The sequence below is a fragment of the Alosa alosa genome, chromosome 9, assembly GCF_017589495.1.
Source record: "Alosa alosa isolate M-15738 ecotype Scorff River chromosome 9, AALO_Geno_1.1, whole genome shotgun sequence".
Classification (NCBI taxonomy): Eukaryota; Metazoa; Chordata; class Actinopteri; order Clupeiformes; family Clupeidae; genus Alosa; species Alosa alosa.
Genome location: NC_063197.1, coordinates 32,260,315 through 32,275,493, shown reverse-complemented (window position 1 = coordinate 32,275,493; position 15,179 = coordinate 32,260,315). Strand labels below are relative to the sequence as shown.

General features: G+C 45.0%; 2 protein-coding genes across 2 annotated transcripts in view; both read left to right on the top strand.

Moving 5' to 3' along the window:
- The first annotated feature begins 4,991 nt into the window (after positions 1-4,991).
- On the top strand, positions 4,992-11,916 carry plaat1 (phospholipase A and acyltransferase 1). Its single transcript, XM_048253197.1, has 5 exons — positions 4,992-5,026; positions 5,856-5,908; positions 9,007-9,145; positions 9,647-9,915; positions 10,440-11,916. The coding sequence occupies exons 2-5, from the start codon at positions 5,879-5,881 to the stop codon at positions 10,539-10,541; spliced, it is 540 nt and encodes a 179-aa protein (XP_048109154.1). The 5' UTR covers positions 4,992-5,026; positions 5,856-5,878; the 3' UTR covers positions 10,542-11,916.
- Positions 11,917-12,105: 189 nt separating this feature from the next.
- ftsj3 (FtsJ RNA 2'-O-methyltransferase 3) overlaps positions 12,106-15,179 on the top strand; it is a 15,858-nt gene continuing 12,784 nt past the window's right edge. Inside the window, exons 1-7 of the mRNA XM_048252922.1 lie at positions 12,106-12,283; positions 12,576-12,681; positions 12,933-12,979; positions 13,110-13,189; positions 13,878-13,977; positions 14,338-14,532; positions 14,947-15,062. Of these exons, the coding sequence (XP_048108879.1) occupies positions 12,217-12,283; positions 12,576-12,681; positions 12,933-12,979; positions 13,110-13,189; positions 13,878-13,977; positions 14,338-14,532; positions 14,947-15,062 (711 nt within the window). The 5' untranslated portion in view covers positions 12,106-12,216. The remainder of the gene's footprint in view (positions 12,284-12,575; positions 12,682-12,932; positions 12,980-13,109; positions 13,190-13,877; positions 13,978-14,337; positions 14,533-14,946; positions 15,063-15,179) is intronic.

The window sequence follows — 15,179 nt, the reverse complement described above, 5'->3', positions numbered from 1 at the left end:
TTTAAAGCCTAACATCTCTGGTGTGGTTGGGGGACGACATCCATTATTTTTGTTATTCAGCACCCCTGGTCAAAAATAGGTTCCCGCGCGCCTGACACAGAGACACACACGCATGCACATGCAGACACACACACGCACTGCACAAACACACACACACACACACACACAGACACACAAACACACACACACAAACGCACACACATGACAACATCATTCTCTGTATCGTGATAAATCTTCCTTGAGGCTGGCAGACCAGAGGCCATTTGATTGAAACTGACCACTCCCAAAGAGAGAAAGAGAGAGAGAGAGAGAGAGAGAGAGAGAGTAAAGAGCTAAGACATGGGGAAAAGAGGAGAGAGATCCAGAGCAGGGCTGTAGGGGTAGTTGCAGCACTGAGACCCAGGGCAGGGCTGTAATTGGGGTGGTTGCAGGGCTATAGCTGTGGTTGCAGCACTGAGACCTGAGGCTGTAGCTGGCGCGTGGGAAGGACGGCGTGGTGATAGTGAGTGATGACATGAAATATGAGGGAGTAAAGCTGGATCTGTGTATATTATCGGGTGGAGCATTAGCCTGCTGTTAGATGTGTGCTTTGGAGAGGCAGGCAAAAATATCAAATTTCGAGCGGAGTTACCATAGTTACAGATCACTCTAGAAAGGGAGAGAGAGAGGGAGAGAGGGAGAGAGAGAGGGGGAGAAAGTGAGAGAGAGGGGGGGAGAGGGGGAGAAAGGGAGAGAGAGAGAGGGAGAAAGGGAGAGAGATATAGAGGCAGAGGAAGAGGAGTGTGTTGGATTCTCACACAGAGAGACAGATACTTACAGTAAAATGTAAAATGGATGAGTGTGTGTGTCTGGGTGTGTGTGTGTGTGTGTATGAGTGAGTGAGAGAGAGAGAGAGAGAGAGAGAGAGAGAGAGTGTGCATGTGTGTGTGTTTGTGTGTGTATGAGTGAGTGAGTGAGAGAGAGAGAGAGAGAGAGAGAGAGAGAGAGAGAGTGTATGTGTGTTTGCATAAAAAAAATGAACAAGCCACCCACCCCACACACATAATTTGGGAGAACATTGTAAAACCCAGACAAATAAAAGTCAAATGAGCCAGACATACGGACCTTTAGTTCCTCCCTGCATGCTGACCCCGTCGTACACCTACTTCTCTGGATGATGCAGCTTCCCTGGCTGCTGTGGTGTCCATAACAAATGCAGCTCTAACGAACGCAGCGCTAATGAACCCAGCGCTAACAAACGCAGTGCTAACGAACGCAACGCTAACCAACGCAGCTCTAACCAACGCAGCGCTAACGGACAAACGCACAGCCCTATGTTCCCACCCTAACCCTAACCTAACCCTAATTTTGAAAATGTCCTAGAAATGTGGGAACATACGGCCAGATGTACAAATGCTTTTGCGCCCACTTCAGGCGTATTTGTTTCGCAACGCGCGTGTAAAATGATTGCGAGGTACAAACAGGCCGCAATGATGTAAAAGCGCAAACTGCCTGTCGTGGGAGCTGAAAATGGCTAATTGCGTTTTTCATGTCATGCATATGCATTCATGGGAAGAATTCAGGGGAAAGTGGGAGTTTAGCGTAAAAAGATGGGAGGGGAAGAGTAAAGAGCGCCTAATTATGTATCCCGCGGTATGTACAAAGACTGATCCTGAAAGCGCACGTCTATTCTGTGCCTAAATACTTCCGCCTTGTAAAAGCAGGTGTTAATCCAAATTGCAGTTCAATGAGTCAATAAGAGAACCTTTCAAAGACAACAGAATCGCTATTTAGAGCACCAGTTTTGTAAGTATTTGTACTAATATCAAAAGCAACCTTAACTTTCGTTGGCCTTTTGAATGTCTTACTTTCACTTTCACGTCATTCACTTAAACTTTCCTACTTGCTAGATTTGACCAATCTTCCATAGCCTACATGCACATGCACAAGTAGTTTAAGTAGAACTACTGTCTATCTCCCTGCTTGTTAACATCTTATCATGTATGGTATTATTTCATGATCGCTAAACGTTTGATTCTTTTTAATGTTGTCATCAGTTAACTTCATTCAACTGTGCTTGTATGTAGGCACTGCCATTCAGTCGTGGACGTTCGTAAATTGCGTTTATGGGTGGAGAAAGGCAGAGAAAGGCGCGGTTTACACTATGGATTGAAAGTTTGATAAATACGACCGAAACTTGGGTCTGACAGCGTTCGCAATCTGCGGTTTGTCCATGACGCTAATAACGCTGCATTTGCAAATGTACGTACATCTGGCCCATAGGGTTTAATTTTGAGAAAAATCTTAGAAATATGGGAAATGTGGGAACATAGGGCCTAATTTTGAGAAAAATCTTAGAAATGTGAACATATATGTACAGTAGGGCTGACCCCGACTAACGAATGCACCGTTAACCTACCCCCTAATGCAGTGCCAAGGTGACTTGACCTCAACTCTATCAGCCCATTGCATGGAATCCATAGCTCCTGAAATCAGATCAATCAGCATCTATGCTCCTGACTTATCCACATTCCACTGCCATAACTTCTGAAATCACAGCACAATCCATTAGCAAGCCTCCTATCCATTGAGATCAGCTAAAACCATTAGCATCCCTGCTAGCTTTTGAGATCAGCACAATCCATTAGCATCTTGTGGTTTCTTTATTAGGGAAAGCTGCTGCCCTCCAGTTTTGCAAGAGAGGGTGGAAAATCATGTTTTTCTTTTTGTTTTATTATTGCAGGAAAAAAGAGAGAGAATGGCTGTTGGGGTACCGGCAGGGGGGAAACCGAGTGGTGTGATTGGATAATTAGCTTTAATGAGAGAGGTTTGTGGGTGGCAGCAGAAAGAAGTCTGAGTCAGACCCACAAAACACTCTCTTTCTCTCTCTCTCACTCTTTCTTTCTCTCTCTCTCTCTAATGGTGTGCCCTTCTCAGCTTCAGGACAATGACTAAGAAGAGAACATTCACTGCTGTTTGCTGAAGAGAACATTCACTGCTTCAGCTGCCCCCCCCCCTCACATTCAAACATCAATGTACTCCTTTTATACCATCATGACTTTACAAATATTTGCTTCTGATCTCACCTACTGTCACTTGTTATTGCTGGATTCAGTGTCACTATTTGTCACTTCACTGCTCTGTGTGTGCTTTTTGTAAAGAAACTAAGAATGAAAGATAAAAAGAAAGGATGAAAGAAAGAAAGAAAGAAAGAATGAACGAACTAATGAATGAACTAATGAATGAATGTCCAGGCTTTAGACGAGAAGCCTTGTTGTATGCGCCATCTTGTGGTTATGCAGGGTACAACGGAGTGTCGGTGAGAAAATAAATTACATTTTTTTTCAACAGTTTACACACTAAATCTTTGCTTGTCACACAATTTTCTATACAGGTCTTCCAAAACCATAATCTTCCCACACCAAATCTGTAAAACCATACACTAATTCTCAGTGTTTAACTCTGTTTTCAATTTCCTAAAACACATTTTGCAAAACACCACAATTTTCTACCTAGGCCTACACACAATAAGGAAGTACAGTAACTTGATTTCGTTTTTCAAACACAACCTATGAAAATGCCACACTTTTTCACCAGTGATTCACTCTCTCTCCTCACATGTGTAAACACTCATTACTTTACTGAACACCATCCAATCATTGCCTTAGTATATGAATAGATATGCTCTCTATGCATAGGCATAGACTCTTTCAATCTGCTCCTAGAGGATTTCCGGTTGAAATGTTCAGAACCAATGCAGATACTTTGAGTAATGTTCTACAAAAAGTCGACATTATGGCTATACTATAGCCCCCACACACACACACTCCTTTGAAAAAAGCAAAGTTATTTGATAATAGTCAGTCATTTCTTTCTTTGGAAATACAGTAATTTCTGTCTTAGGCAAAATCAGCTTTTTCAAAACTCCATGTACATCTGTTCTTGTGCTTTATTTTTGTTTTGTTTTTTGTTGTTGTTGTAGGCTGTAAAATCATGTATTCGCAACAGTAAATTCTTTGGGAAAAATCACTATTTTTGGTTTTAATATTGCTTGCATTTTTACTGTGTATTTCAACTTCTCTCTAGTTGACTTTCACTCTTGTATGGAAATATACATATAAAGCCAATAAGACAGAGGAGCTTTAGGTTTTGAGCAACAGTGATGATGCATCCAAAATGTCATATTCTGACAAAAGTGTTTATAATGTGAGGCGAATGTTTGCTTTAAAGATGTGTTCATGACATTTTGAATGTTATGTGTCATTTTGCTGGAGATTTGAGGCATTTTGCATTTTGTGTGAGCAATTTTGGGTTTTGTGTGCAGAGTTTTGAAAATACAGTTTTGGAAATGTGTGTAAACAGTTGTAAAAAAAACTGTAAAAACAGGTGAGATTTTAAATATCAGAACAGCAATAAACAAACCAACCAATGAAGGCAATGGAAGTATAAGATATTTGGCTCTATATCTGGCTCTAATAAGACTGATGTGGCAATTAAATTGTAATGAAGGAAACTCTTCTACGTTATAACTCGTTAGGCATTCCATTATCATTGCTATAAAATCTACAGCAGGCCTAGGCTAGGCCTATAAAATAGGGTGCATACCGTCTATGATTATGCCACATAAGCCTGTCAATTTAATTATATCTATGAGGTTGAGCAAATAATCATCTCTTTAAAAAAATAATGTCCACCTTTGTGCTAGGCCTAGCCTCGCCTCCTCCCGCAGGCTAATAGGTCAGCGCAGGGGTATGAATGGAAACAGCCGCGCTGCGGGACAGACATCAGTGCGAGTGTTGACAGCTACCCGGTGGACTAGCAGAAGTGCTACTCTCTCAGCTTACCACACCACGTCTCGAACGTCCCCTGACCTGTGGACTTACAAGTCAGTTTTGCACTGGTATCCGCTCTGTATGTGTTTTTCAGTAATATCCTGCAGCCCGCTGAGTGAAACCTTCTCTTTTTGGACCAGTGCGTTTTCGTTGGCCACCGCGGACCAGCCATGGAGGGATAAGATGCCACCTCAAATGCTCATCCTCTTTTTTGAGTGAGTAGCCAACTTTGTTCCACAAAAGTTCACCGTGGTGCTCGTAGACTAAACTATTAACTTGTAGGCCTGTTGTAATCGGATCATGCTTTTAGTCTAAGATTGTTCTCATATTTATGTTATAAGATGTCGTGAAGCTGCTATGTGAGGCCTAGTGATTAGAAAGTAGAATATACATTTGGTTACCTGTGTTTTTTTTTGTTCTTAATAACTCGGCTGCTAAATTTAGAATGGGTTTTGTAAATTGTAAAATTTTGTCAATTTTAAAGTCTTATAGAGATAGATTTGGAAAATATACTTTTAACTTATACCAACTTTACATTCATTGGTGCTGTGTGCATTATTGTTATTCTGTTTTGTTAAAAAGTACATTTAAAAAGCATTAGTTATTGTTCTCTAGCAATTTCTCCATTCTGTTAGTGCTATTGTGGGGCAGGGTGAAGAGACTGAACATTGTTTCTCTGTGTGTGTGTGTGTGTGTGTGTGTGTGTGTGTGCGTGCACGTGTGCATAGACCTGTGTGTGTGTGTGTGTGTGTGTGTGTGAGAGAGAGAGAGAGAGCTTGTGTGTGTTCATTGTAGCAGCTTCGTCTCTCTTTGTGCCGCCCAGTCCAGCATTCTCTGCCCATTCTGACATGACATCAAGCCTCTCTTGTCATAATAACTTTCTCTGTGACTAAACACATTTCCAACAACACCTTCAATGCTGATATGTCATATGATAAGGTCATTCTGCACTAAATAAGTACATATCCTCTCCACTTCCGAGCTGTGGTCTGTCTCTTATGAATACCTTTTGAAGTTTGGATTGTTTGTTTTCTCTTTTTTCAGAAAGTGTGGAAACATGATGTGGGATGGATAGACCCCCAAGTGAGACTTATAATGTGAGTTATGCTTCTTTGTTCATTCCTCTTCACAAAGCCCTCTGTTGATGTGATGGACTTGAGAGATCCGTGGAGCCGTGGGGTTATTCAGCCGGTCGAATCTCGCGTCTGTCCCCTGAGATGAAAGAGTGTGTGACAAGCGATACTGGTGAACAGTGATCATCTTACATGTGTGTGTGTGTGTGTGACCCCATCTAGTCCCATACTAACGCCAGTCACACAGACTGGGGGAGGCCTTTACACTGCATCTGAAACCAGTTTACACACACTCACACACTAACGCCAGTCAAACAGACACACTGCATCTGAAACCAGTTTACACACACTCACACACTAACGCCAGTCAAACAGACACACTGCATCTGAAACCAGTTTACACATGGGTCTCTCACACACTAACGCCAGTCAGACACACTGTATCTGAAACCAGTTTACACATGGGTCTCTCACACACTAACGCCAGTCAAACAGACACACTGCATCTGAAACCAGTTTACACACACTCACACACTAACGCCAGTCAAACAGACACACTGTATCTAAATCCAGTTTATACGTGGGTCTCTCACACACTAACGCCGCTCAAACAGACACACTGTGTCTATCACACACTGCCAGTCAGACAGACACAGAGATGACTTTAGAGTGCATCTGAATTCAGCTCTGCATAACCATAATCATGATGTCCTCAAAAAACAGACTTGGGCAAAGATATTAACAGAAATTTTCACCAGTAATTACTGTCACAATGATTCGATTGTCACAATCAAATCACTTTTTTTATTACACGGCTCTTCAGAGTGCTGCAGAAAGTTCCACATGAATGGGCCTTCCCAACGTTCGGGCATATGTTAAATCTATATAAATCACCGGCAAAGTATATAATCACCGCTGTCAATGGCAACGGGTTGATTAACGTCTTTCATATCCCTCCGCCAAGAATTCCGTTAAGCTTATTGCAATGGAATTTCATTGGGAAAGTAAGCTAGTAAAGGCGTTGCCATAACACCTGAAACTGTCAAGTTCAATCTGTGTGGCGAACTATTTATTTTGTCAACGGAAGACACGAAACGGTAGCAAAATCATTTTAAAAATTCATTGTGTTAGGTTTCTTTTTCGCTTTTGGCAAGTAGCAGAGTGTAATAACAAGGATAATGTATTGTCCGCTGGTAATTATCAGAAAATAAGTCCCTTTAGGTCGAAGCAAAACCCCTCCGCTTCTGTTCTCCCTGTCGGGACTTATTTTCTGATAATTACCGGCGGACAATACATTATCCCTTACGTAATATAATATACACTGTCACCAAGACTTCAAGGCTCACCTAGCAGTTTGAATTTGAGTAATCATTACTTGTTTTAGTCCCAGCAATCTTGTTTTGTCTGAACAGCAATTTTTTGTCAGTGGCAGTCAGTGATTTCACCGGAAGTCGTTCTTGTTTGTGTTTATATTTAAATGTATTAGCAAACGCTTTTGTCCAAAACAAGGTACATTGTATTTGAACCAAGGACCAAACGAAATACACAAGAGAGGTAGCTCACCCCTAACTTCAGTATTCCCAGAGGTATCTCACCCCTAACTTCAGTATTCCCAGAGACACTTTGTCTTTGTTAGGGAGACAGGCTGCCCCTATTGTGTTGGAGCCTGGGCTGTCTACAGCTAGCGGTCATGAGGAGATGATGGCTGAATGTGAAAAAAAAAGTTCTGGTCTTGAGATAATCACTGACTACACCTTTAACAGTGTTTAAGACTCTTCAGCCCTTGTGTAGTTTACATAATTAGAGTAATTGCCATAATTACCATCAGATCTCGTCATATAGGCCAGTGACAGAGGCCCATTAGTGTATGAGTGTGTGTGTGTGTGTGTGTGTAGCGTTTGCATTCTGAGGTCTAAACACTGATCACTGGGAACAAAAGATTGTGAGGTCTCCTCTCACACATCAGTGCTCCGGTGAACCCTAAAGGTGAGGGGTCAGGGGTCAGGGTTGGGTGAACCCTAAAGGTAAGGGGTCAGGGTTGGGTGAACCCTAAAGGTGAGGGGTCAGGGTTAGGTGACCCTAAAGGTGAGGGGTCAGGGTTGGGTGAGCCTAAAGGTGAGGGGTCAGGGGTCAGGGTTGGGTGAGCCTAAAGGTGAGGGGTCAGGGGTCAGGGTTGGGTGACCCTAAAGGTGAGGGGTCAGGGTTGGGTGAGCCTAAAGGTGAGGGGTGAGGGGTCAGGGTTGGGTGACCCTAAAGGTGAGGGGTCAGGGTTGGGTGACCCTAAAGGTGAGGGGTGAGGGGTCAGGGTTGGGAGAGCCTAAAGGTGAGGGGTGAGGGGTCAGGGTTGGGTGAGCCTAAAGGTGAGGGGTGAGGGGTCAGGGTTGGGTGACCCTAAAGGTGAGGGGTGAGGGGTCAGGGTTGGGAGACCCTAAAGGTGAGGGGTCAGGGTTGGGTGACCCTAAAGGCTGGTTCTAGTGCTGGTTCTGAACGTGATCTGATGTGGACTGGATGGGTCTGATGTGGACTGATGTTGTGGACTGATGTTGTGGACTGGATGGGTCTGATGTGGACTGATGTTGTGGACTAGATGGGTCTGATGTGGACTGATGTTGTGGACTCGATGGGTCTGATGTGGACTGATGTTGTGGACTAATGTTGTGGACTGGATGGGTCTGATGTGGACTGATGTTGTGGACTAATGTTGTGGACTGGATGGGTCTGATGTGGACTGATGTTGTGGACTGATGTTGTGGACTGGATGGGTCTGATGTGGACTGATGTTGTGGACTAATGTTGTGGACTGGATGGGTCTGATGTGGACTGATGTTGTGGACTGATGTTGTGGACTGGATGGGTCTGATGTGGACTGATGTTGTGGACTAATGTTGTGGACTGGATAGGTCTGATGTGGACTGATGTTGTGGACTGGATGGGTCTGATGTGGACTGGAGGGGTCTGATGTGGACTGATGTTGTGGACTGGATGGGTCTGATGTGGACTGGAGGGGTCTGGCTCAAATCTGATCCACACTTGCCACTATTGTTTCCAGGCATAGACAGATCAAACAAACAAACAATCAAACACACAAACAAACAATCTCTCTTGTGTGTGTGTGTGTGCAGATGGCCTCCAGTGAAGCTGACCCCTCTGATCCTCCCGGGAACCCCCAGCCGGGTGACCTCATCGAGATCTTTCGGCCGGCCTATCAACACTGGGCGCTTTACCTGGGGGATGGTTACATCATCAACCTGACACCTGTCGGTGAGTAGAGAGAGGATGTGTGTGTGTGTGTGTGGTGATGTTTAACCTCCATCACAGACTCATGGCCAATGTGTGTGTGTGTATAGGTGTGTGTGTGTGTGTGTGTGTGTGTATATATGTGTATGTGCATGCATGTGTGTGTGTGTGTGTGTGTGTGTGTGTGTGTGTGTGTGTGTGTGTGTGTGTGTGTGTGAGATGTGTATGTGATGTATGTGTGTGCATGTTTGTGTGTATATATATATGGGTATGTGCATGTATATATGTATGTGTGTGTGTGTATATGTGTATATGCATGTGTGTGTGTGTGTGTGCATGTATATATGTGTGTGTGTGTGTGTGTGTGTGTGTGAGACTATCCTAACCTGCGTGTCCTGCCCCCCCAGATGAGGGTGTGTGTGTGTGTGTGTGTGAGACTATCCGAACCTGCGTGTCCTGCGCCCCCAGATGAGGGTGTGTGTGTGTGTGTGAGACCATCCTAACCTGTGTGTCCTGCCCCCCCAGATGAGGGCCAGGCGGCGGCCATGTCCAGTGTGAAGTCGGTGTTCAGCCGGAAGGCCGTCGTGCGCATGCAGCTGCTAAAGGAGGTAGTGGGCGGCGACTCGTACCGCGTCAACAACAAGTACGATGACAACCACACCCCTCTGCCCGTCTTTGACATCATACAGCGAGCGCAGCACCTCATTGGCCAAGAGGTGTCATATGACCTCCTCGGGAGCAACTGTGAACACTTTGTGACGCTGCTGCGATACGGGGAAGGAGTTTCTGAGCAGGTCTCTGACCCTCTGTCTCACACACACACACACACATAGAGCAGGTCTCTGACCCTCTGTCTCACACACACACACACACACACACACACACATAGAGCAGGTCTCTGACCCTCTGTCTCACACACACACACATAGAGCAGGTCTCTGACCCTCTGTCTCACACACACACACACACATAGAGCAGGTCTCTGACCCTCTGTCTCACACACACACACACACACACACACACACACATTGAGCAGGTCTCTGACCCTGACTGTTTCTCTCTGTCTCACACACACACACACACACACACACATCGAGCAGGTCTCTGACCCTCTGTCACACACACACACACACACACACACACACACACACACACACACACACACACACACACACACACACATAGAGCAGGTCTCTGACCCTGACTGTTTCTCTCTGACTCACACACACACACACATAGAGCAGGTCTCTGACCTCTCCATCTCACTGCCTCTGACTCTGTCTGTGTTCTCTGTTTTTGTTGTCTGCGGTATCCGTAGGCAACGCGAGCCATCGGCGCCATCAGTCTGGTGACGGCGGCGGCAAGCGCCTTCTCAGTGCTGGGCCTAATTAACACACGCTCCAGGAACCGCCCATTCTGACCTCCGACCTCCGACCTCTGACCTCCCCTCATCCTCACCAAGAGCCATCACATATGACCTCTGACCTAAGCGACCAGGAAGTAACCTGTTTGAAGTCTCACCTCCGAGTCCCACCCGCTAGCTCCACCAACCACAGATATAAGAAAGTTAGATACCGCATTGGTCTCCAGAATGTCCGAAAATAGGACCACCATCTTGGTGGGGGCAACAATCACTGCAGGCCAATGGAGAAAAAGGTGTCGCTGACTGGAAATCAGACAGGTGTCTCTGATTGCCGGCAAGTGTTGCCCATTGACAGTAAGGTGTTTGCCCCCAGCAATATGGAGGCCACGTTTACCTATGCCACCTAATAGAACTCGACGGACAATTCGGTATATAGCTTTATAATATCTATGCCACCAACCCTAAGAATGTTCATGCCTTCTGACCTCTGACTCCGCCCAGTCCAAGATGCACCTCCTCTAAGCTGCAGACCCTGTAAGCCTGGTAACCTGGATATGACAGATTCCAACCTGCACCCTGCCTCTGGTCAATGTGCTGTATTCAGTGGCTATTTAGTTACACAGTGGGCGTTTCTCAAAGTCAAGGATTCGTGCTTGGTAGAACGAGCCCTGCCGTTCAAAGACGAGGCAAGGCTGCTTCTTAGAATTCGGAAAACACACAATGGAACAGACTAGCGAGTGTGCAGGAAGCTGCAGGTGCATTATTAAAAATCATGTGCGCATATGATTGTGGGTGTTCCAAGCACGCAGAGGATACACTCATGCATCCTCGAAAATCTCAGAACGAAGGACTTGATAGAATTTTAATGCACCCTTGACATTGGAAGAGTGCTTGGTGAGATTCAATGAGGTAATGCCCTTGAAAAAGCATCAAGGACCCATCCTTGACTTTGAGAAACTGTCAATGAATGCCATAGAATAGGACTCAGTGTATGGACTTACCCAAGTCTGCAGAGGTTCAGATCCATGCTTAGTCTTTGCTGAGAAGCCAAGTCTCCTAAGGCCATATTCTCTATTAGCTAATAAAATCCAGCCATCATTTACTGCAAATAACTATTCATTAAAAATAAAAAAAATATTACTGTTTATCACCAAACTCATGACTGCAGCTGTTGAGATTTTGCAACACTAGATGCAGCTGATAAACAGTGGAATGTTTGTTGTGCTCAAAGGGGAACAATAAAAAAAAAAAGAAAAACATTGTTTTTTATTAAAAAAAATAATCATTTATAGAACTGAAAAACAAAATGCTTTAAGATTTCCAAAACATAGAGTTTTCCCAAAAGTAATAGATATGATGTTTTCATCACAGCCCATATGAAAAGGCCTAGTGGTTGTGCAGTGTTTCAATAAAGAATAAACTAATGAATGAATATGAAATGTGACTCGTGTGTATTCTTTGTCGTAATTCTTTGCTCACAAAACGTGATGTAAAACGGCCTAGAATTTAAATACATTTTGGGCATCATAGGACGCCTACAGGTGGCAGTAATGAACAGTTATGGCTCGGAGTTGGAAACAACCACTCGACAGAGGAAGAAGACAAAGCGTGTTCTGACGTCACCTTCCTGCGCCAGCCAGCTGTACACACGTGCAGTGTTTTCGGGAAGCGGCTGGTTAAAAAGTTAACCTGAAGCCCATTATTATATAGGACACTACTCGTAGAATTGAAAATGGGTAAAAAGCTAAAGGTCGGAAAGACCAGAAAGGATAAATTTTACCATTTGGCGAAAGAGACGGGTAAGCACTAACATGTATAGTAACATTAGTTGTTGTTACGGTGCTAGCCAGCAGTGGCTACTATCATTAAACATTAAATGGAAGCGTGTACTAGGTTTGACAAGGCATGGCTTTCACTCATGACATGTTTAACATCAACATTGGTGAACATATAACATTAACGCATGCCACAGTGAGCAATACCAGTAAAAACACGATTGATTGCTTGCTTGGGGGGTTCGTCACAAGATCTAAGTGACCGTGTCGTTGACATAATCCTTTCCCTAAAGTCATCTCTGCTTTTGCCTACCAGGGTACAGATCCCGTTCGTCTTTCAAGCTCATCCAACTGAACAGAAAATTCCAGTTTCTCCAGAAGGCCCGAGCTGTGTTGGATCTTTGTGCGGCTCCCGGGGGTTGGTAGGTCCAGCACAGGGTGATCCCCCATGACATGCGCCTTTCAGGATGATTTTGAGGAGAAAAGACACGGACATAACTGTTATTTGTGTACTTTTATTAATGTGTGATGACTAAACCAACCTTTGCACATTTCTCATGAAACATGCATAGCTGTGTGAAATGTTTTCAGAAACAGATCCACCGTGTAGATGTGAAACGACAAGACCCATGCGTTTTCTAATAGAATTACTTGTGTGACACTCTCATTGCAGGTTGCAGGTGGCATCTAAGTTTATGCCAGTGTCCAGTCTCATTATTGGTGAGTCTAGATTGAGCCAAATGACATCACCTTTTTTTAAATGCTTTGATGTTTTACTGTAATTGCACAGCATGTAGTTGTTGTGTTTATGGTCAGACACACTGGTTTAATTTGACCCTTCCTGACGTAGGTGTGGATCTGGTGCCCATTAAGCCGATCCCTAATGTGGTGGCCCTGCAGGAGGACATCACTACCGAGAAGTGCCGACAGGTATGATGCAAGGGACGGGGTGGAGAGGGTGGAGTGGCTGTTCCGTAGGCTCTTGGGACGAAAGGCTCATGCATGTGTCCTCCCTCGTGCACATGTCCTCCGTCCCTCATGCACGTGTCCTCCAGAAGAACTTATTATCAATTTTATCCCTCGTGCATGTGTCTTCTGTCCCTCGTGCTCATGCACGTGTCCTCTGTCCCTCGTGCACGTGTTTTCTGTCTGTCGTGCACGTGTCTTCTGTCTGTCGTGCTCATGCATGTCTCCTCTGTCTTCTTTCCCTCATGCTCGTGCACGTATCCTCTGTCCCTCGTGCTTGTGCGCGTGTCCTCTGTCCCTCGTGCACGTGTCCTCTGTCTGTCGTGCTCATGCACGTCTCCTCTGTCTTCTGTCTTCTTTCCCTCATGCTCGTGCCGCACGATCTGTCCTCGTGTCCTCTGTCCCCTGCATCGAGATCCTCTGTCCCTGGGTGTCCCTGCATTGGCTTGTGCGTGTCCTCTGTCCCTCGTGCACGTGTCTTCTGTCCCTTATGCTCATGCACGTGTCCTCTGTCCCTCGTGCAGGTGTCTTCTGTCCCTCGTGCACGTGTCCTCTGTCCCTTGTGCTTGTGCACGTGTCCTCTGTCTCTCGTGCACGTGTCTTCTGTCCCTTGTGCTCATGCACGTGTCCTCTGTCCCTCCGTCCTGCTCAGGCGTTGCGCAAGGAGCTCCAGACGTGGAAGGTGGATGTGGTCCTTAACGATGGTGCACCCAACGTGGGAGCCAACTGGCAGCACGACGCCTTCTCTCAGGGTACGGCCTAATGCTCAAACTCCAGCAGACTCTCTTACCTGCAGCAGTGTTGTGTGTAGACTTCTGTCATATACCTTGGATTGTTAAACAGTGAAATATATCTGCTGTCTATGAAAGTGCATGGACTTTTAGTTTGATAAAGCAGTTACCGGTAAATGCTTTTTCTGAAATTCTCACTTGATGTTTCTATAGAATACAAATAAACTTCATGTCTTCAAGTCTAAGCTGCTGTGATGGTTGGAATTAGGGAATGTTACTGGGACGATGTGAGAAGTGTCAAATGACAAGAAGTTTTTTGTAAGAAGAACTAGTTGTGCCGGACAGTGCTTCTTATCACCTGTTCTGTCTGACCCCTCTCAGCCAACCTCACCCTCATGGCTCTCAAACTGGCGTGTGAGTTTCTGGCCAAAGGTGGGACCTTCGTCACCAAAGTGTTCCGCTCCAAAGACTACCAGCCGCTCATGTGGATCTTCCAGCAGTTCTTCAAGAAGGTCCAGGCCACCAAGCCCCAGGCCTCCCGTAATGAGTCCGCCGAGATCTTCGTCATCTGCCAGAGTGGTGTGTGTGTGTGTGTGTGTGTGTGTGTGAGAGTAGGCTTGGGAATCAGTTCCAGGTTCCGGTTCCAAACATCCACATGTTAACGATTCCACTAACGATTCCCAATACAAAGCTTTGTTTTAGAAATGTTTACTTTTTTAGAAATTTTAAAGCGTTCAACTTCTGTATTGATATTGCACACTTGATATTCATTCTCTAAAACCACTTTAAGTTAGACATTCAAAGCCAACACCTCTCAAAGCCATCCTATAAGTATTCAGCAAATGGTACAGGAATCGATATGGGAATCGATAAGGAATCACATCGATAAGCAGACTCGACAATGGCATCGATAATTTCTCAACGATGCCCATCCCTGTGTGTGTGTGTGTGTGGTGGATAAATGTTTTTATTTTCTGTCTTCCTCCTCAGGCTTTCTGGCTCCAGATAAAATTGATAATAAGTTCTTCGACCCCAAATACGCCTTTAAAGAGGTGGAGGTGCAGGTCAAGACCGTTAAGGAGCTTGTCAACACAAAGAAACCAAAGGTGTGTGTGTGTATATGTATGTGAGTGTTTGAGAGTGTGTGAGTGTTTGCTCTGTGTCACTGCCTCCCAGCCTGACCAGTGTGTGTTGCTGTGTTCCAGGCTGAAGGATATGAAGTG

Bases quoted from the DNA above. Each gene is read 5' to 3' on its own strand.
- plaat1 (XM_048253197.1), top strand. From the start codon at position 5,879: ATGGATAGACCCCCAAGTGAGACTTATAAT. The intron at 5,909-9,006 runs GTGAGTTATGCT...GTGTGTGTGCAG, and splicing joins CCCCAAGTGAGACTTATAAT to ATGGCCTCCAGTGAAGCTGA. The intron at 9,916-10,439 runs GTCTCTGACCCT...CGGTATCCGTAG, and splicing joins GGGAAGGAGTTTCTGAGCAG to GCAACGCGAGCCATCGGCGC.